Source organism: Rhineura floridana, chromosome 4 (genome assembly GCF_030035675.1).
Source record: "Rhineura floridana isolate rRhiFlo1 chromosome 4, rRhiFlo1.hap2, whole genome shotgun sequence".
Classification (NCBI taxonomy): Eukaryota; Metazoa; Chordata; class Lepidosauria; order Squamata; family Rhineuridae; genus Rhineura; species Rhineura floridana.
In genome coordinates this window covers 163,155,465-163,176,671 of record NC_084483.1, presented here as the reverse complement: position 1 = coordinate 163,176,671, position 21,207 = coordinate 163,155,465, and the positions used below count along the sequence as shown (strand labels likewise).

At 43.8% G+C, this 21,207-nt stretch overlaps 1 protein-coding gene across 6 annotated transcripts in view; it reads right to left on the bottom strand.

Moving 5' to 3' along the window:
• The window catches only part of CDC42BPA (CDC42 binding protein kinase alpha), a 320,075-nt gene that overhangs the window by 23,340 nt on the left and 275,528 nt on the right, over positions 1-21,207 (bottom strand). For all 6 annotated transcript variants that reach the window (XM_061625008.1, XM_061625007.1, XM_061625002.1 and 3 more), the window contains 6 exons: positions 13,965-14,181; positions 13,386-13,448; positions 7,719-8,312; positions 6,152-6,249; positions 4,455-4,539; positions 349-472 (listed from right to left, as the gene is read on the bottom strand). In XM_061625008.1, coding sequence (XP_061480992.1) covers positions 349-472; positions 4,455-4,539; positions 6,152-6,249; positions 7,719-8,312; positions 13,386-13,448; positions 13,965-14,181 — 1,181 coding nt within the window. The remainder of the gene's footprint in view (positions 1-348; positions 473-4,454; positions 4,540-6,151; positions 6,250-7,718; positions 8,313-13,385; positions 13,449-13,964; positions 14,182-21,207) is intronic.

Below are 21,207 nucleotides of genomic sequence, written 5' to 3'. Positions count from 1 at the left end.
TTTTGTAAAACTTTTATTATCAGTCTTTATAGATACAGTATATGCATACACACACACACACACATATACATATATACAGTACGTGGAGGCATGCATTCCAAATTACAATAATTGTTTTGCACAAGAATTTAATTGAAAATGGACTTAAAATATTCAAATTGGCATTTATACAAATTATATACAAAGGATAAATGTAAAGGAAGAGAAAGAAATGTCTGAACATATGGTCCAGAAATCAACTTTTTCTAATAAAACAAAACAAAACAAAAAAACTACATTGACAGCAGACAAACAAGTCTTCATGGCCTACAGGCATGTACAGAAGACAAGTACAGGTTGAATACCGACCTCCTCTGTTGCATCCTTTCTTCCTCGGGCACTCTGAATGAGTAGCGCCGTTTATTGTTGATATTTCGGACCATTTGTTTCCGGCTGTTGTCAGATGTCTCAGGAACCACCAGCTCATCACCCTCTAGGAAAGACATAAAAACCCCAGCAGGTTCCTTCTTAAGTTAATTAATAAAATGCTGAAAAATATGTTAAGCTGTATTTTTCCCCATTCTGGAGATTTATCTAACAGCTCAAACATAAATAAATTAAATAAAAGAAGAAACTGAAATACAAACTATATTTCTGTGGATGCAGTCCTATGCTAATTGCACATTACATGCAAACATGATTTTTAAAGGTGTCTGTCCCCCCCTTTTCTAACCAGCTTAGCAAGATTTTGAGTCAATAAAAAACAGAAGGGGAGAATGCTTAACCCTTTCCACTCTGAATTAGCCTCCCTAATGACCTTCTCCCCTGTGGGATTCAAACATATGCTTCCTTGAATCCTGGTGGCGGGGGAAGGGAAGGGGATGGAGGGGGAATCTTTCCTGCAGAAACAGCAAATAGGGGAAAGGTTAAGCTCTGTACAGCTCAAATGTACCTTCTTTCAAAGGGAAAAAGGCACTGAAAACACATTATTGAGTTATCTCCTGATTCTCATTGTAATCTGTGGTGCTTCTTACTGAATAAACAACTATATTTTTAAGCTGCACTTATAAAGAATAATGTCTGATACACGATGCAAAATGAAAGGGCTAGCTGGGTATCTGTATAGGCAGGTTGATCCAAGAAGTTATGAGAGGATAGAAGGGAACGAGAATTTACTATATTAGAGTGCTGAAGTAATTCTTTCCCCCTCCAGTTGTTTTCCCTACCCTAACACCTGCTAAAACACTTGTGCTGGTGTTTGAGACTGTGCTTGCACAAAGGAGATAGGACTTTGAGGTCTGTTCTGTGAAAAACTCATGGAGATTTCTAGAACAAAGCAGGTACAAGGAAAAGAGTGCCTCATCTATCACTAACAACTCAGTTGTTACTTACAAATTTTGGATACTACAAAATAGTATAAAACAGAGGAGACATAGGAAACCATACTGTATTCTTTAGCTTTTTAAACAGACAAAACTGAATTATACTCAGGAAAATCAATGCCCTTAAGAAACAAACTAGCAGCTGCTTGTTTTAAAAAAAACATTATTTTAGCTGTAATTACTATAGCACTTTCATATACTAACAGTGCAATTCTATGCATATCTCTTTTGAAGTCTTAAGTGGGCCTTGCTCCCTTGTAGGTGTGTTTAGGATTGTGACCATGGCTATAGCTTGTGGTTAAGGACGAGAGAGTTTAGCCACAAGCACAGATTTGGACAACACACTAAGCCAAATCTTGACTTAGTTGCTGTGCTGAGCTAAAATGAGCAGTGAGGAACAAGGCAACTGCAATCTCCTCCCTGGGAGCCCACACTTTCACACTAAACCACTTAGCATTACATGCAAATGCAGCCATTGAAACAACCCTGTTTGCCATGGTTGATGACTAGGAACAGGGGAAGAGTGATCCTCTTGGATATCTCAGGGCTTTTGATACCATGGTATCCTCCTGGACAGCTCAGTGGGTTGGGAGTTAGGGACACAGTGAAATGAGGATTTCTGCTCAGCCTCATGGCAATTATGCTATGGGGTCCCACAAGCTTCCATCTTGTACCCAATGCTTTTAACATCTATGTGACACCATTGGGTGGGGTTATTAGGGCTCTTAGGGTACAGTGCCATCAGTATGCTGATGTCACCCAGTGCTACTTCTTCATGACATCACAATCAGGTGAGACTATGCAAGTGCTGGACATTGCCTGAGGCGGTGATGGGCTGGATGAGGGTCAATAAACTAAGTCTGAATCTGACAAGATGCGAGTGCTGTGAATGGGTGATTCCTGTGGGAAAATGCCCTGTTGGCTGAAGTTGCATTCCCCCTGAAGGATCAAGTCTCCAGATCCACTAAAGGCCCATGTGGCATTAGTGGTACAGAATGTCTTCTTTCAGTTTGGGCTGGTACTCCAGCTATGACCATTCCTTGTCCAGGATAATCTGGTCACTGTATTCCATGCTCTGGTAACCTCAACAGATTACGATAATGCACTCTACGTGTGACTACCCTTGAAGATGGTTCAGAAACTGCAGCTGGTGCAAAATGACATAGCCAAAACCACAATTGGGTGAATGAGTGGAACCATATAAACATCAGTGCTGAAGTTCTTGCAGTGGCTGTCTACTGGTTCTAAGGCCAAGGTGTTGACTTGAACTTATAAGGCCCTGAATAACTTGGAACCCAGATACTTGGAGGCACACCTCTCCCCATATCAGCCTACCCATGTACAAAAGTTTGTAGGAGAAGCCTGTTTTATGGTCCTGCCAATGGGTGAAGCTCAGGGTATGGTGACCTAGGATCCCCATGGTGGTGCCTTGGCTGTGAAGTCCCTCCCTGCCTCCCAAGGTATGATTAATGCTGCCATGGTACATTTTTTGCAATCAATTAAAAACTCACCTATTCACCCAGGTTTTTGCAGGGGATTGATGTAATGTGGCATTGTGAATTGGTTGTTCTGAAGCTGCTATACTATTATACTCTTGTATTTCAAATCATCAAGATCTTATTATTTTTATATTGCTTTATAGTTTTTTGTAACCAGCCCCAGGATCACAGAACTAATAAAGGGTGGGAGACAAATTAAATAAATAACTTACTCTCTGATACCAGCAACATATACTCAATACCCTAAAACCCTTCTACAGAAAATTATATTTATTCTTGTCATGATGTAATTTTCACACTTCACTGGGGACGGGATGGTAAATATATGCTAGAATAATTTCTAATCTTTGGTTTCCTCTTTTCTTTTATATTTGTATTGCTGGCCTTAAATGGCAATGATAACTTGACTTACTGGTCTATGTCTTTGACAACCCAAATAAAAACATGTATTATGACAGCTAGTGTTGTGATCGATTACTGGATTTTTTAAAAGTTGTTGTTTTGCTTGTGATTTTATTGTATATATGCAGATGTTAATATAAGCTGCCCCAGGAGCTTTTTGCAAAGAGTTGTTCCATATATTTGAGAAATAATAACATCATCTTACATTTTATTTATGGAATAAGCAGAGCCAACAACATCTACAAACCATGAATGCTAAACCAGAATAAAAGACAATAGATTTCAAAGTCAACTGTGTTGAAGTACTAGAAAGAAGGGATGTCTAAAATTTAAATGTTTTAAATAGACCAGACCTATTCCTAGCTCCAAAGTCTCTGGTTTGTCAGCCATTTAAAGCACACAGCAATATTTTTTTCCATAATTTTGTCCCTGACCTTCAGCATGAGAGTCTATCAAATTAAAGCTGAAATGCTTGAAAGGCCAAGAAAAAGACCTCATGGATTGTATCTTGCCAATCAGCAATGTGTTACACTAGTCTAGACTGAATCAAATAATGATCCACAAGATTGAGGCAGCAATCCAAACCCGAGATCCACCGGGATGAACGGAGTTTGGAGTGGGCTGATCTTTGGCTGAAATCCCTCATCCTGACTCAGCCGGAGATATGCTGCCTTGAAACCTCCATCGCAACTCAGCGGGGACTCAGCTGGCTTAAGTCAAGTCCTGAAAAAGGAGTGTTCTGGTTTGGTGGTGTGGTGGCAGGGGGAGACTCACCCGTGCTTCAAACTCTGTTCAGCTCCATCACATGACGGAAATTACACTGGTAAAAAGGATAGCAAAAGTCAAACTATTTCAAAGGCTTGTTTGCACTCTGCCAGGCTCAGGCCAGCTCAGCCAGCAGTAGCCCTACTCCTGAACAGAATTTGGAATAGGGGTAAATTACAATGGCATAATTTACAGCAGCATAAATTACACTGGCTTCCTATAGTTTGGATTGTTCTGCCCATGGGTTATATCAGAGATAGAGAAGCTGTGACCCTCTAGATGTTGTTGGATTTTAACTCCCATCAGCATGTCCAATGATCAGGTATGATGGGAACTGTAGTCTAGCAACATGTGGAGGGCCATAGATTCCCCATTCCTGAATTATATCAACATACATTAATGTAGCTAAGAATGTTCTTTTACCTACCTGCCATCTTGTTTTTGAAATATATTAATCTAATTGTTTCTAGCCCCAGGACATTTAGCGATCCTTCTGTGTTCAAAGGACGTACCTGAAAACACGCAAGTTATAAATAGCTTAGTAGAAGTTGACTTTAATATAATATTTCTCAAACTGAATGTTAATCATGTATAACTATCATTAACAACAATTTTGCAACAAAACTGAAATTAATTAGTAAATTGGTGTAGAAACCTTTACCAAAAAACTAAAGCAGGAGTAATTTTATCTAAGATCTGATATAATTTTATTATTATTATTTATATTATATTATTTATTTCATTTCATTTATTCATCTTCTTAAACAGAAAGTCTCAAGATGTCTTACAATAAAAGAAATGATGCACTTCAAATTAAAAAACACAACAAACAGCTAAAGCTCTATAAGTGATCATGCAATAATTCTCAATACAATGTGAATTTCAGGGGGGAAAGAGGGATTGTATTGCATAATAAAATATACAGATATAACCTTTTTTTTTAAGTTGCATTTGATCAAATACACTCATAGTGTGGAACGCTGAAGTTTACCCTTGTTGCAATCAGTCCTATGGAGTATATGTTTTAATCCAGGTGGGACTAAACATACATTTTCAAATAATTTCACACACATACACAAACACAACTGAGGGGGGAAAAGTCACTCTCTAGTTGGAAAATAAGCATCTGAAAAAAGAACATTTGCAAGGGATAGCTATGGAAAAGGGGTGGGGAACCTTTTTGGCTCCACAGGCCAGATCCTTATTAGGTTCTGCCTAGTGAGACAAATTTGATAAGTGAGGACTTAAAGACGGAGGGGGAGACTTGCAAAAGGCTTTAAGACAGCCCATGCTCCTGTTTGAGCAAACGGGACTGTAGGACCTCTCTTAAAGCCACTTCAAAAGCCGCTTTTGCAAAAGGCTTTAATTCCTACTCAGCTGACAAGTGAGGATTAAATCCTGCTCCCTTGGCTGTGTGATTTTGTTTCCTGCTGGGAATAAGATCATGCAGCCAGTGCAGAATTAAACCCTGTATTCCAGTCCATCAGATGATGCCACCAGTAACATCACCTGATGCGTAAGTGGATGAGGCTTGGGGAAAATGGCTTTGCAGGCCAAAATGGACCCCTTAGGGGGCCCTGATTGGCCTGGAGGCTGTAGCCTCCCCACCTCTGCTATAGAAGGTAAATATCAAAGTGCTATATTAAAACTAGCAGGTTTCAGATAGTGCACTAAATATCCAAGTATCTAAACATTTAAAGACATGGGGTGGGCTTCAATATAATTATTCTCAAATGTTGAATCTATTTTATTGTAGTGGCATGATATACAATCTGTAAAACTGTATTTATAGCAATAACAGTTCTGATTCCAACTCCTATCTATGCCTGAAATCACACCTAGTCTACTGACACACATTATTATTACTGCCTTAGGGTGCAATCCAATGGTGTCGATGTGCAAGTGGAATGGTCTTCCACTTGCCTTCCTCTCTTGTGCCCTGCAGTCCCCTGATCCTCGCCCCCAATCTGTCTGGACGGCCCCCCAACTCTCTAGAACAGATCGAGAGGATTGCAGGGGGTGGGAAAGGAAGGGAAAGTCTGTGTTGGATTTTGCCCTTAGCTTTTCTAATATGCTTGCTTGGGGCCATCAGTGGTTTAATCTCCAGTATAATTTGCTAATTACCTTCTTGAGGGGGATAGTCTGAATCCATTCCATGGAGTTCACATCAAATATATCAACTGCATTTTCACTGTATACTGAGAGGTATGGGGCATTGTAACCTGGGGAGAAGTACAAATATATATCTGTGTAATACATGTTTGGCAGTCATCAAAGTGTGTTGAAGATTAGAAGAGAGTCACTTCTCAATATACAGCCTCTGTAGATAGCTTAGCAGTAATGAAAATTGGGTGTAGCTTTAGTAGTGAGCCCAAGCCTGTGCAACTCCCTCCCAACTGAGATTACACAGGCACCCTCTCCTTGTTGAACCTCGAGGTGTATGACGATGACTTTCTTGTTCCAGCAGGCATTTGAAGGTAGGGTTTGGTTTTGCAATAAATTGTTATTGTTTTATTGTTCCATTTTCTGTCTAGTTTGTTTTTATGCACATTGCTTAGAAATGCAAATGGTTAAGTGGTATACAAATGTCTTAAATAAATAATATAAATAAATTATAAGAATTTCTTTATCAGCATTCTAATGATTATTTAGAAAATGATACGATTTTGGAACCAGGTATTTTATTTTTGATTGTGAACCCAAGGAACATTAATTATAACTGAGAAACAAGACAATATTTACTAATATTTCTCCTGGTTTAATATTCCCGTTTCCCATATTTTGATAGTTTTTAGAACTAGTCACCCTACCCCAGTTGGGTAGCCAAGAAAGAGAATTCAAGAAAGCAGGGGCTTATAACAAACACTCCAAGGGTATTTTTAAATATGGGCCTATGAATTATTATTTATTATTAAACTGTTTTATTGTTTTTTAAAATCTGTATCCCACCTTTCCTCACAAAGGAGCCCAGGGTGGTAATATATTTTGCAGGAGTAAATCAAGAAATGTATCATGTCATGTGACCCACAGTTGTTAAGGGTTCCAGAACCTTGGGTATACCACTAGTGAGAGAGTTGCTGGTAGTAGACTCTCTTCTCCAACAGTAAAATATGCCAGCAGTGACTGGTGATGCGTATGGTGGCATTTGCTTATCACCAATCGTACCAAAGAGGTTTAGTCATGACAACTACAGGTCAGGGCTATGAAAAGGACTACTTACACGAGATATGTAATTCTGGAGGAAGCACACAGCCATAGTTTGCCATGGTGCATGTACTGGCAAGCTGTGCTCCTCCAAACCAAATCAGAGTCAGAAACCCACTTCAAATTATGATTTTTGATTCTGCTCTGGAAGGCAAGTGATAACTATGGCTAGCCTGTTTGGACATTACATCAAACTATAATTAGTGATGAACAGAAAATGAAGAGGGAGAGAGAATGATAAGGAAGGAATGTGCACGTCTGTTAACGATAATATGAACTGAACTGCCACCATGGCATTTAAGTAACATATTAAGAACCTCTTCCTTACTTATGTCTTTTGTGTATCACATCCTCATGTAGCCTATTGATGATGCCATCTTATAGAAAAAACATGGAGTATCTACCTGAACATTATCCAAATGTTGCAGATGTTATCCCATGAGGAGAAATGAAGCTACTTTGAATTAATATAATGATAGGAACTTACAGGAAGAGGAAGGGGTTGCAGGCCACATCAATTCCTGTTGCCTTGATCTTCGACCTTGGCAGTCCACGTAAACCCCCACGCTGCTAAAACACAGCAGGTATTCCTTATTTGAGATTTCAACTGCACAGATGGCATCAGTTGGCTGCTGTACAATGAACGACAGTGTGTGATCATCTGGGTGAAGCAAACTATGTGGGTTTCCTTCTCCATGCAAAGGGTATTTTAAGAATCCTGACTGGTAGCCCACACAGAGCCGCTCACTAAATATTGCCATCCATTGGACATTCCCAGCCACTTGGATCTCCTTAATCTTTTTGTGACGTGTCTTGCTGTGATTTAGTTCATAGCAAAGGACCTGTCTTTTCATTGCCACACACAGGCAAGTAAGGGCTCCATGGCGCACTTGTCCAGAAACTAGAGTCTGGCAACCTTTCGTCTCTGCCAGTTTATAAAAATCAGTCTCTCGTCCATCCAGGGCTATCATAGGGAAGAGCCGTACATGACGGTTTCGTCCTGAGATCACTGCAATAAGCTGCTCATTCGGGATGAGCTCAATCTGATGAACTTTCTTATTGTCACCAACACGAATTATCTCTGCAAAAATTCAAAACTTAGGTGAGTACATGTGCAAACAAGCAATTCTTCCTCTGAATGGGAACTGTCAAATGTAACAACAAAATGGCATTAACAATTGTATCTTGTGCCAAAGACCCAGTACAAACTATTGTTTGCTTCTTGGTTTTTTATCCCTATCATTTTGCTGCAATAGTATGAATACAACACACAGGATTTTTCTTCATCTTTTATGCACTTTCTGCTACATTGTTTTTAAGGCCTTAACAAATCATTATCTGCTTTGATCTTTATTGCTGGAATATGTTGTGGCTCCTTTGTTATAATCAAAGGGTGGGAAGTCTTTTTTTCTGTCAAGAGAAGCATTCCTTCAGGTATAATCTGCCAGAGACCACACGCTGGCAGTGGGAGGAGCTGAAGTCTGGTGGATAGGGCCAGAGCCAGAAGCTGATGAGGCCATCCATTTTCTCTTTCTCACTCTTTTTATTTCCATCTTCTTCCTTGCCTAGCAAGTTGCTAGGGAAGGGACAAATCATTATTGCCCAAAGTCTAAACTGATTTTTCCAGAGGATTCCCCCCCCCCTACTTCCATCATTTCACCCATTTTGTTTCACCCCACCCATTTTTCTCACCCTGGCCGCAATGCTTCCCCCCATACGACCCTTAGGCAGCAGATTCCAGCACCTGCTTTAATCATTTGAACTGACTGTTGATGGCCTGGATGTGAGAAGAAAGAAAGTGGGGAATGTGATGTTCCATATTCCTATGTAAATAATTGTTGTGGATGTGCTTTGATGTTTATAGTAAGTGAGGCTTTATTAGCTTGAGTACGGAAAGTAATGAGAATTTGGAAGGGGGAATGAGAGTATGGAATGTTGGTGAGTGCTGCGCGTCATTGGCTGGGTGAATGTGGAATCACTGGTTTATATCTGAAAGAGTTGACGGTTTACTGGTAGTTAGGGTTTGCCATTGGCTGGGATAGAGAAGGCTGGAGGGTGTGTGGGTGTGACGGAGTTGTAGAGGGTTATAGGCAGGTTGTTATCAATTGGCATTATAGTAAGGACTATTGAAACGATAAGTAAAGGACATATGTAGAAACCACATTCTTGAGAACTTGAAATGTAACCAATCTCGGTTAAGAACTTCTGTTAAATAAATAAACTTGTTTGCACTTTAAAAACATGCCTGGTTCTTGGCCAGCTATTACAGGAGTAAAAGGAGGCAATAGTATAAATGGTGGCAGTGAAGTACCTGAGAAAATAATGGTAGCAGGTTACAGAAGGCAGGCCTAGGGCTGTTATCTTTGAGAGCAATAAAGATACACAGGGGGGCTGAGGCTTGACTGAAGAACCTGAACAATTATAACAAGGCTGAGGGAAATAGGAAGAGTCCCAAATAGCAGCTTTGTTGTAAAGGGAGGTGGAGGAAAGGTAAACTCCACATCTCCCTCTGTTAAAGGTGGAGTGTTGGCAGGTGGAGGATGTGACAGGGCGACTACATTCGGGGATACTAACCAAAGGAGGACCCCAAAAACAGTATGTTTTGTGTGAGAAAAAAATAAGCAAGAAAATCTGTAAGGAGTGTGTGGTAAGCTGTGTGTTTCTAGTGACAGTGAAACATGGCAGAGTGTTTGAGTTTGAAGAAGAAAGCTCTGTTGGAGCATTGTAGGAAGCTGAACCTCCCCTCAGAAGGGAAAACTATGAATGAAATAAAGTTAATGCTGCTACAGTATCAATTAACAAAAGGATCTGGTGTGATAGCAACATCTGAGAGAATTCAAGCATCACCCAAGATCCCAGAGTATTTAGAATATGAAAGAGAGAAATGGAGGCAGAAATGCAGCAGACAGAGAGATTGAGTTGGAGAAAATGAGGAGAGGCTGAGGAAAAAGAAAGACAAAAGGTTAGATGGAGAGTGGAATTGGAGAGAGAAGCAACTTGAGGTGGAAGTAGAAAGATTAAGAATGGAAAGAGAGAGATTAAGCAATTAAGCTATTTGGCGGGAATAAACAAGAGACCAAAAAAGGGCTAAAGCAGAGCTCTAAAATCTGAAAAGTAACTCCCAGAGATTTCCACCCTTATTCTGGAGAAAATCCTGAAATATTTTTATCCTCTTTTGAGAAAACTGCACAAATTTAGGAAATACCAAAGGGGGATTGGATGAAATTTATCCTGAGTTTGGTGGCAACAGAACTGGAAGAAATTTACCACAGCTTTTCCTTAGAGCAGCCTATCACTTATGACCAATTTAAAGAGGATGTGTATGAGAGGTTCAGGCTAGGGCCAGACTATTTCAGGAAACAATTTCGGTCTTGTCATTTACAACCTGGCAGGTCCTATGTAGCCTAAGTGCCAGATTAACAGATTTGACAAATGGGTGTGCAGTGGCTATGCGAACACCAAGGAAGATATAAGGGATTTAATGATACGGGATCAATTCCTTTACCAGCTTCCCTCAGAAATTCAGTTAATTGTGAGGGATAGAGAACCTTGGAATGTTCAGGAGGCTGCTGAGTTGTCAGACCAGTTAGCCTTAAACATAGATGGATAATGTGGGGTTAACTATAAAGGCAAACAAATGCCAGTTCAGTTTTCCTGAAGTTATATATTTAGGACACAAAGGGGGTAGTGGCCATATATCACCTTTGTGGAGTAAAGTGAAAGCTATCCAGAAGTGACCCATTCCTAAAAATAAAGTGCATGCATTTTTAGGGATGGCTGGATTCTACAGGCGCTTCATAGACAAATTCGGTGACAGCTGCCTCTTTAGATAACCTCACCAAGAAAAAAGGGCCTGATAAAATAATTTGGAGCAACAAGTGTCAGGAGGCATTTGACAAGCTGAAATAAACCCCATGTCAGAGTCCCATATTAATAGCTCCACTTCCTCATAGCTACTGATTCATCAGATCTTGGGCTGGGAGCTATGTTTATGCAAGAGAAAGAGGGGGTGAAACGTCCTATCACCTTCCTGAGCCACACGCTAACACAGAAGGAGCGTACCTACTCATCCATGCAGAAGGAACGTCTGGCGATCATATGGGCATTAACCAGACTATGTCACTACTTTGGGGACAGAGATTCACAGTGCTGACGGACCACTGAGCGGTGCTGTGGCTGGAGACCATGAGGAACACCAACACCATGCTTCAGAGATTATCGTGGAGCCTGCAAGAGTTCCAGGTCGAATTCCAGCATATTAAGGGCAAGGACAACATCATCACAGATGGCTTCTCAAGATTTGGCACAGAGACTGTATTCCAGAACCTCCAGACTGATGCAAGTATGGACTCTCTCCCCGAAGAGAGATGAAGATTCACAATGGACGTTGTGTATCCTTCACAAGAAGTATAATACTTGTGTATGGGGGGAGGGAGATGTGATGTTCCATATTCCTATGTAAATAACTGTTGTGTATGTACTTCAACGTTTACAGTAAGTGAGGTTTTATTAGCTTGAGTATGGAAAGTAATGAGAGTCTGGAGGGGGGAATGAGAGTATGGAATGTTGGTGAGTGCTACGTGTCATCGGCTGGGTGAATGTCGAATGACTGATTTATATTTGAAAGAGTTGACGGTTTACTGGTAGTTAGGGTTTGCCATTGGCTGGGATAGAGAGGGCTGGAGGGTGTGAAGGAGTTGTAGAGGGTTATAGGCAGGTTGTTATCAATTGGCATTATAGTAAGGACTATTGAAACGATAAGTAAAGGGCATATGTAGAAACCACATGCTTGAGAACTTGAAACGTAACCAATCTTGCTTAAGAACATTTGTTAAATAAATAAACTTGTTTGCACTTTTAAAAACACGCCTCGTTCTTGGCCAGCTATTACAACAGTAAAAGCAGGCAACAGCGTCAATGGTGGCAGTGAAGTACCTGAGAAAGTAATGGTAGCAGGGTACAGAAGGCCGGCCTAGGGCTATTATCTTTGAGAGCAACAAAGATACACAGGGGGGTGGTGGCTTGACTGGGGAACCTGAATCATTATAACATGGGCTGAGGGAAATAGGCAGAGTCCCAAATCGCAGCTTTGTTATAGGGAGAGGTGGAGGAAAGGTAAACCCCACATCTCCCTCTGCTAAAGGTAGAGTGTTGGCAGGGTAGGTACATGACAGGGAACTGGAGATAATGCCAAGGCCGTGTGAGGAAATTGCCCCCCCAATTAACTTTTAATTTTTCTCTGCTATTAAACAGGCACTATTTTTCATAGAATTTTGCCCAGTAATCAAGGTGATGTGCCGTGGCTGAGTGGCAGAGCAACTGTTTTGCATGCAGAAGATGCCGGGTTCAATCCCTGGCATCTCCAGGTAGGACTGGGAGAGATCCTTGTCTGAAATCCTGGTGAACAGGTGTAGGCAGTACTGAGCTAGATGGATCAATGGTATGACTCTGTCAGGGAGCTTCCTATGTTCATAATTGTCTGCGTATCAAACTGTCTTCTCCATTTCCATCCCTTTACCTACAATGTCTTTTTTCTCCCCTTTGTCGTGTTAGGAAAAGCACCTCCTGAGTAACAGCTACATCATTTCTATGTTCTGCATAATACTTGTCTGAACTGGCTGAAGATGAATGAAGATGAAGTTTTGACACAGCCACACCTACTGATGGAAGCAGATACTTTATGCTTTTTTTGCCAGGAGGGGTGGGGGCAGGGTCATGGCTAAGCGGTAGGCACATGGTTTGTGTGCAAAAGGTCCCAGGTTCAATCCCTGGCATCTCTAGGCAGGACTAGGAAAGACCCGTCTCAAAACCTGGAAAGCCGCTGTCAGTCAGGGTGAACAATACTGAGCTTGAAGGACTAATGGCCTGCCTCAGTATAACATAGCTTCTGCACATTAACGTTAATAGCCATGGAAATGTTAATCTTATTTATCCTAATCCAGGAAGCAGTTTTTGAGTTTGGGTTTGAGTCTGCCAACACAGCACAGATTGAAAGGATTTTTTTGGGTGGCGGAAAGAACTGAGAACAGTTTGATTTTTTCAATTTTATAATCTTAAACTAATACAAGATGGAGCTAGGAGGAGTTGACAGAATGAAATGTGCAGCATATTATTTCATTTCCTGACATTTAAAACAGAAGCCATGTTCTCTTACCATCTTTGGTGATATGAACCACAAATAACCCTTCTTCATTGCCCAGAGCTATTCTTTCATGATCTGCAGTAGTTAAAACAAAAAATACCAGTTGGAAGCACATACTGATAAGGGAGACAAATGGTAATCAGAAAGGAGAATAAATAAAAACAAAAGCAGGCTAATGATTAGAAAACGGTACGTACCATTCACTTTCATTTATCAATTTTCAGTAAAGGATTTTAAAAAAGCGTTTTTCTCCCTCCTGGTGTAACAGAAACTCTATGAGCACAATCCTAATCCACAACAGTGCTACTGGAGAGGATTAGAATTAGTTGGAGGTGTCCCTCCACTAGGATGGCTGTGACTGTGGAGGTGCCTGCTGCACCCACTGCAAAAGCACAGGCTGGCAAGAAGCAATCGCTCATGGTGCTCCCTGAAACAGGGCATTTGCGGGAGGGGGGTGGCCTTTATCCACTGGACTCTAGGTCAAGCTGTTTTCCAGAGAGGTATCTGATTTGGGCCATGGTGCAATAAAAGGGGGAAAAAAACTTCCATTAGGGTATAGTAAAGTATAATTGTAGGTTATCAAACACATACCTATTATTGCTGCTGCCTGGGTGGTTTTAATGAGCGGCAAGGTGCTGTCATAGGCCTCTTTGGGAAGATAGACTGAGCGATCTTTGAGCTTGTTCTTCTTTAAAATCCTGTGCAGTTCATTTAGGACTCCCACCCATTTGCTCTTTTCATTCTCACTGTCAGCTAGGATCAGGATTGAACACTTGTTACTGCATGCTGATAGCTGAGAAGCTGTAACCTGGAAAAGTTAAAGACGTGTGTGTTTGTGTGCAACGCAGCAGATGGCATGCTTAGGTAGAAAAGAATATAGAAAGGGTATGGAAAGGAAGGATATAAATACTCAAAATAAATCAATACATAGAAAAACAGATTCCCTGACGTTTATGATGCAAGGATAACAAGTCATGCGTATAGTCACTCACTTGAGGAACTCAACATTAAATACACATTTCAAGATGAACTAGTGAGAGCTAGTGTGGTGCAGTGTAGTGTGTAGTGTTGAACTTGGCCTGCAAAGGCTCAAGTTCAAAGCTCAAGTTCAAAGCTCTGCTTAAGTAGTCTTGAAGCTCACTGGCTGATCTTGGGCCAATTAGCTTCTCTCAATGCAGAAGTCACAGGGTTGTTGCAAAGCTAAAATGGGCAGAGGAAAACCATACACTGGATCCAGCCTTTGCCTCCCACGAATGGAAGGGGTTCAAGAAAATCTTCTGATACAGTGGAGCAATCCCGCTGGTGGAACAGGAGAGGAGGCAATTTTTGTTTATCTCTCCTCCCCAGCAGCTCCCTATGCCACCCAGATATCTAGCTCAGATGGTTGAGGTATCCTCTAAAACAGTGTGGAAGGTGCCTCCCTTATCCTTTTCCATCAGTGGGAGCATCCTGAGTTACTATTGATGGAATTCTTTGGAAGAAGGTCGGAATATAAAATCAATTGAAAAATCTCATTGAGAAATTTCAGGCAAAGACATTTATTTCAGACATTTATTTTAAGTTGTGTATTTGTGGCCAGCAGACTAGCTCAGGGACAGCACCATTCCCTGGAACATTAAATATTAGCCTGTGGAGACATTTTCATACGTTCTTCTAGTTTCCTGGACTTGGACAAAAAATATGTGAAATTTCAAGGAGCATTTGAAACCACATAAAATGGACCATTGGTCTCACCTGAAGGGTGATTTTCATAGGAGGACTGCCATCAAGCGGGTTATAGCTCCACCTATCATCTGAAGGCAAGAATGTTTTTTGAAGTCAAGACTAGGGGCGTTAGGCCCCTCCCACTCTCCAGTTCATTCGCAGCGAGTCCAAAGAGAGATATCTGAAAATGCAGGAAAGAAGGCCAACGGGCCTACCAGCAAAGACATAACACAATAACAATAATCATAATAATATGACTCTAACGTAGCGATATAACATTAATAGAAGTCTTGACTTCACTAGTAAATCTAATATAATAGCGTAACATGAGTATATGAAGAGGCCTCCAAAATATCTAGGCATCCAGTTATCCTCCACTGGGAGGGTCGTGATGGCAGTCCTCCTATGAAAATCACCCTTCAGGTGAGACCAATGGTCCATTTTCCATAGGAGGACTGCCATCAAGTGGGATGTACCAAAGCAGCCCATAACAGGAAGGGACCACCACGTCCTAATCATCATTAAGAACCTGTTGCAACACTCGTCTGCCAAAAGAGGCATCAGCAGAGGCATAGCGATCTATTTTGTAATGCCTTATAAACGAGTGAGGGGTAGACCAAACAGCAGCTCTGCAAATATCAGCAACAGGAGTGTTGGTAGCAAAAGCAGCCGTAGTGGCTGCTGACCTAGTGAAATGCGCTGTTATACTAGCTGGAACTGGAAGCTTAAGGGACTGATAGGCTAAGGTAATACATGCACGCAACCAGCGGGATAAGGTGGAATTAGCTACTTTATGCCCCATAGAATGTGGATGAAAGGATACAAACAAAGACTCAGTTCGTCGTATATCTTGGGTCCTAGACAGGTAGATCTTGAGGGCCCTCCGAACATCCAATGAATGCCAAGCCTTCTCTAGAGGATGGGTAGGATTCGGACAAAATGAAGGAAGAACAATGTCCTGGTTGCAATGGAAAACTGAATTGACCTTGGGACGGAAGGAAGGATCAGTTTTCAGCACAACAGAGTCCTTGTGAAAGACACAGAGATGGCGTGCAGAAGACAATGCGCCCAGTTCCGAAACTTGTCTCGCAGAGGTGATCGCGATCAGGAACAGAACCTTGAGTGACAACAGGCGTAAAGGCACAGTCCTAAGGGGTTCAAACGGAGGATGTTGTAAAGCCTGAAGAACCTTCGACAAACTCCATGAGGGAAAACAGTGGAATACAGCCGGTGAGCGTAACGCGGTTCCCCTCAGAAAACGTTTGATGAACGGGTGCGAGGCAATAGGAGCACCAGCGGAGGACACTGAGAGAATGGACGACAGAGTGGACGCATGTCTACGTAAGGTGTTGGGTCTAAGTCCCATCAGGAGGCCCCTATGAAGGAATTGCAGCACCTGTTGTATTGTGGCCTGGGAAGGATCGAGGTGCTGGGACTGACACCACCTGGAGAATGCCACCCAAGTATGTTGATATATACCGGTGGTGGATGGTCATCTTGAGGCCAAGATAATGTCAATAACAGCGTCAGACAGGCCAGCAGACCTTAAATGTCCCCGTTCAAAAGCCACGCTGTTAGCTTGAGCCAATTGGGATCCTGATGCAATATTGGGCCCTGGGATAAGAGGTCTGGCTTGACCGGGAGCGTCCAAGGATCCGTCACTGACATGGCAAGGAGATCCGAAAACCACGGTCGACGGGGCCAAAATGGTGCTATCAGAACCAGCCTGGACCTCTCGCGTCGTGCCTTCCTCAAGGTTCTGGCTAACAGTGGTATTGGGGGGAAGGCGTACAATAGGCCATCCGGCCACGGTAGCGATAGGGCATCCACTGCTTCCGCTGTCGTGTCCAGGTATCGAGCGAAGTACCTGGGTAGCTGGCAATTGTGACTGGAGGCAAATAGATCGACTGAGAAGACGCCGAACCGACACTGGAGAAGATGGAAAATGGTTGAATGAAGTTTCCATTCTCCTGGAAAGACCTGTTGTCTGCTGAGCCAGTCTGCTGTCACATTCCAAATTCCTCTGAGATGTTCTGCTTTTATAGATTGCAGATGTTGCTCTGCCCAGTCGAATATGAGGGAAGCTAGGTCCTGCAGAGGACGGGACCTGGTCCCCCCTTGTCTGTTTAAATGAGATTTGGCACACGTGTTGTCCGTTCGAATGAGAACATGGTCCAAGGGGAACAGAGACTGAAAATGGAGCAGAGCTAAGGGGACAGCCTTCAGTTCTAGCCAACTGACGCTCTGAGTCTGTTCTGCTGTGGTCCAAACCCCCTGAACGAACTGGGAGTTGCAGTGGGCTCCCCAGCCAAGGAGACTGGCATCTGTGGTGATAACAGTCCTGCGGGGTTCTCTGAACGGAGTGCCCTGGGTGAGATGTTGGACCCTCGTCCACCAGCGGAATGAAAGACGCAGTGCGGGGCTCAGGGGAATTGCTCGATGATTTGACCTGGCAATGTCCTCCTGAAACGGCAACAAAGCCCACTGGAGTTAGCGAGTATGAGCTCGAGCCCATGGCACAATATGGATGGTGGACACCAACATTCCGAGAGCCCTGGCTAGAAGCATGACGCCTGCGGTTGCGTGGTGCATCAGAGACCGTGTGATGTCTGTGATAGCAGTTATGCGGTCTGGAGACAGGAACACCGTCGCCTGCAGGGTGTCCAACATCGCCCCTAGATGTTGTAGGCGTTGGGTTGGTTGTAGATGGCTTTTGTCGAAATTGACTAGCCAGCCGTAGGCCTGCAAGACATGGAGCGTGAGTGTTAGAAGGTTATGAGCCAGCTCCCTGGAACTCGCCCGTATTAAAAGATCGTCCAAGTAGGGGTAGATATGGACCCCTTGAAGCCAGAGGTAAGCCACTAGTATGAGCAGCGCCTTGGTAAATACTCTCGGGGCAGATGAGAGGCCGAACGGCATCGCTCGATATTGAAAATGCTGGGGGCCGAAAGCAAACCGAAGGAATTTTCTGTGGGCTATGCAAATAGGCACATGGAGATACACTTCCTTTAGGTCGATAGAAGCCAGGAAGTCTCCTTCTTGAAGGCTTTCTGTAATGGAGTGGAGAGATTCCATTTTGAACCTGCGATACTTTACGAAACGATTGACGAACTTGAGGTCCAACACCACCCTCCATGACAGATCTCGTTTGGGCACAGCAAATAGGAGGGAGTACACCCCTTCCGACCTCTCTGTTGTAGGGACTGGCTCTATCACTGCTATGTCCAAGAGGTGATGTATGGCTGTCTGCATGATGCAGTGCCTGGCTGGTGCCCTGGGACAGACAGAGGGGTGAAATCTGTCTGGAGGGGTTGCCCAAAACTCTAGTGCATAGCCATAACAAAAAAGATCTCTGATCCAGGTGACCTGAGTCAGGCGCAGCCAATGGTCTCCAAACAGAAGCAGTCTGCCCCCAACCGGTATCACATTAGTACTGTCTGTGCTGGCGAGACCCTCCCCTATATGATGACGTTGAGGTACCTCTGTGCCCCTGGTACTGACCTCTGCCTGGGAAACGTCTGTTCCAGACTCCCCTGGAGGGACGGAAATCAAAGTTTCAGAAATCGCGGCCTCGTCCTCCGGGCCGCATTCCTCGAAAGGGCTGGGTTGTGCGGTATGAGGTGAAACATCTGAAGGGCCTGCGATCAACGTTCCTGACAGTGGCCAGGACAGGCTTTCGAGCATCCTTGGGGTCAACAAGCACTGCCTTTAGGGCTTCCTCGCCAAAGAGTAATGAACCAGAATAAGGTGCCCTTGATAAATTAACTCTGGCTGTAGAGTCCGCTTGCCAGTGACGAAGCCAGAGGGTCCGTCGAGCGACTACCTGAGCTGCCATAGCTCGTGCTCCCAGCTGATTTGCATCCAAGGTAGTGTCAGCCACAAAAGCCGCTGTCTTGCGCAATTTCATCAGGGACCTCCTGAGTGAAACAGGGTCAGGATTAGGATAATCTAAGAGGTCATCCAACCACATCATCGCTGCCCTGGAAAAGATGGAAGCTGATGCAGAGGCTCGCATGGAGAAAGCGGTGGCCTCATGATTCTTGCGTAAGGCAAAGTCCAACCTCCGCTCAGTGGCGTCCTTTAAATGTGAGTCTCCTTCCCTCGGCAAAAGGGATCTAGAGACTAGACTGGAGATCGGCTCGTCTATGCCAGGGACGGCCAGTCTGCTTGTAAAGTCCGGAGACAACAAGTAAAGTCTGTCCGCCAGAGCATTAAAACGATGTGATTGTAATGGATGAGACCATTCGTCCTTGGCCAGTTTAGCAATAGGATCTGGCACATGAAGGTAGTGCTCTGCTGGCGTAGGGGATTTCAGGACCCTGGCCCCCTTGATAGCGGGAGTGGCAGCTGCAGGTTGTGTATATTGGAGACCAAGGGTGTTCAATACTCTGCGAGCAAGGGGCTGATAATCTGAGGCATCAAACAAGCGATAAGAGGAAACTTCCTCATGCTCCGAATGATCACTCCATTCGTCTCCTTCGGCTTGTACAGCAAAGTGTGACTCCTCCCCACAAGAAACGTCATCAACAAACCTGCCCCTGGCAATGTCAAAAGGATTTGGAGAGCAGGATGGCTCTGCCTCATTGCGTACATAGTGGTCCACACTGCGCTGAGGAATGGTGGGGACTTGTGACGGTGACTGTGTTTGAGTAAAGAACGACAGCATGTCTTGTAGTTGTGATATGAACTCATGAGACAGCTGCAGCCCCGATGAAGTAGACGGTTGCGCTTGTAGAGGCGAGGTTATGGACGGTTCAGCAGGCTGTGAAGATGAATAAGCCCTAGGCGGTAATATGGGGGGAGGGTGGCTGGCTGCTGGTTGGTCAGGAAACCCAGCAAAATCCTCCTCGGAGGAGGAAGCAGTGGGAGAGTGAAATAGATTCGTTAACTGTTCCTGGCCCGCCCCCTCGGGAACCGGAACAGAGACATAGCGTGGCCGCTTGGTTGCGCTGTGGCTGGATAGATGTTTAGTTTTGGCAACCGCCTTGGTGTGCTTATGCTTGGGCACCTTAGATTGTTTCGGCTTTGTTGCCTGAGTTGTAATTGGCTGTTCCGCCATCATATATTTTCTAGGGGTTTCAGTACACGGCCATGGATGGGGCAGAATGTACAGATCCGAACAGGCTCAGTACACGGCCATGGATGGGGCAGAATGCACCGGCTCAGATGGCTAAGTACACGGCCACGGATGGGGCAGAATGTACGATTTCAACAGCGATGGTACATGGCCACGGATGGGGCAGAATGTACAGTGTCAACAGCCTTGGTACACGGCCACGGATGGGGCAGAATGTACAGTTCAAACAGCTTGCACAGTATCAACAGCCTCAGTACACGGCCACGAATGAGGCAGAATGTACAGATCAAACAGCTTTTGCACAGTATCAGCAGTCTTAGTACACGGCCACGGAAGGGGCAGAATGTACAGTTAAAACAGCCTTGATGAGACAGTCACAGATGAAAACTAAACAGGTTCAAATAGTTGCAGTAGTCCAATAGTTGCAAGAGGCAGCAGCAGTAGTAGACTTAGTAGAGGAACCTATGGAGGTCTATAGGATCCTATCTGCAGCACACAAACAAAGGGTAGATCGCGCTGTGGAAGCTAACTTGAAGCCTTTGGCATTGCTATCCACAGCCCTTGTAAGCTAAACCCCCTTTTCAGTAGTGAATAGGCTAAACAGAAAGAGCGGGGAAAAAGGGACAAGCAAAATGGCGTCCGCAAAAAGAGCGGGAAAAAATGTTAATCAAAATGGCGGAGGGAGAGGAAGGAGCAATGGCAGTCACTGAGGAGCACCAGCGAGCTGAATGGGGCTGAACGGAAAAAATAAATGCGAGGGAAACGGCCTCAAATACGCTCTACAGCCGCGGGGCTGAGAGACGCAATCGCGGCTTTGAAAGCCAGGTGGGAGAGACTCCACAAAGGAGGCAGGGCGGTCAGCCAAAATCCCCGTAGCAGTGGGTAGTGGCAGGGAAACTGGGAAAAAACCGCAGCTGCAAACTCCTAGAGACCGTCGCGGCGAGGTTTTTAAAAGTCGCGGGACGAGTCGGGAGAGGCAGAGTAGCCCAACTAATAAGAGCCGCTAATAGGGAAGGAAGAGGAGCCGCAGCCGCAGGCTCCTGGAGGGGAAGT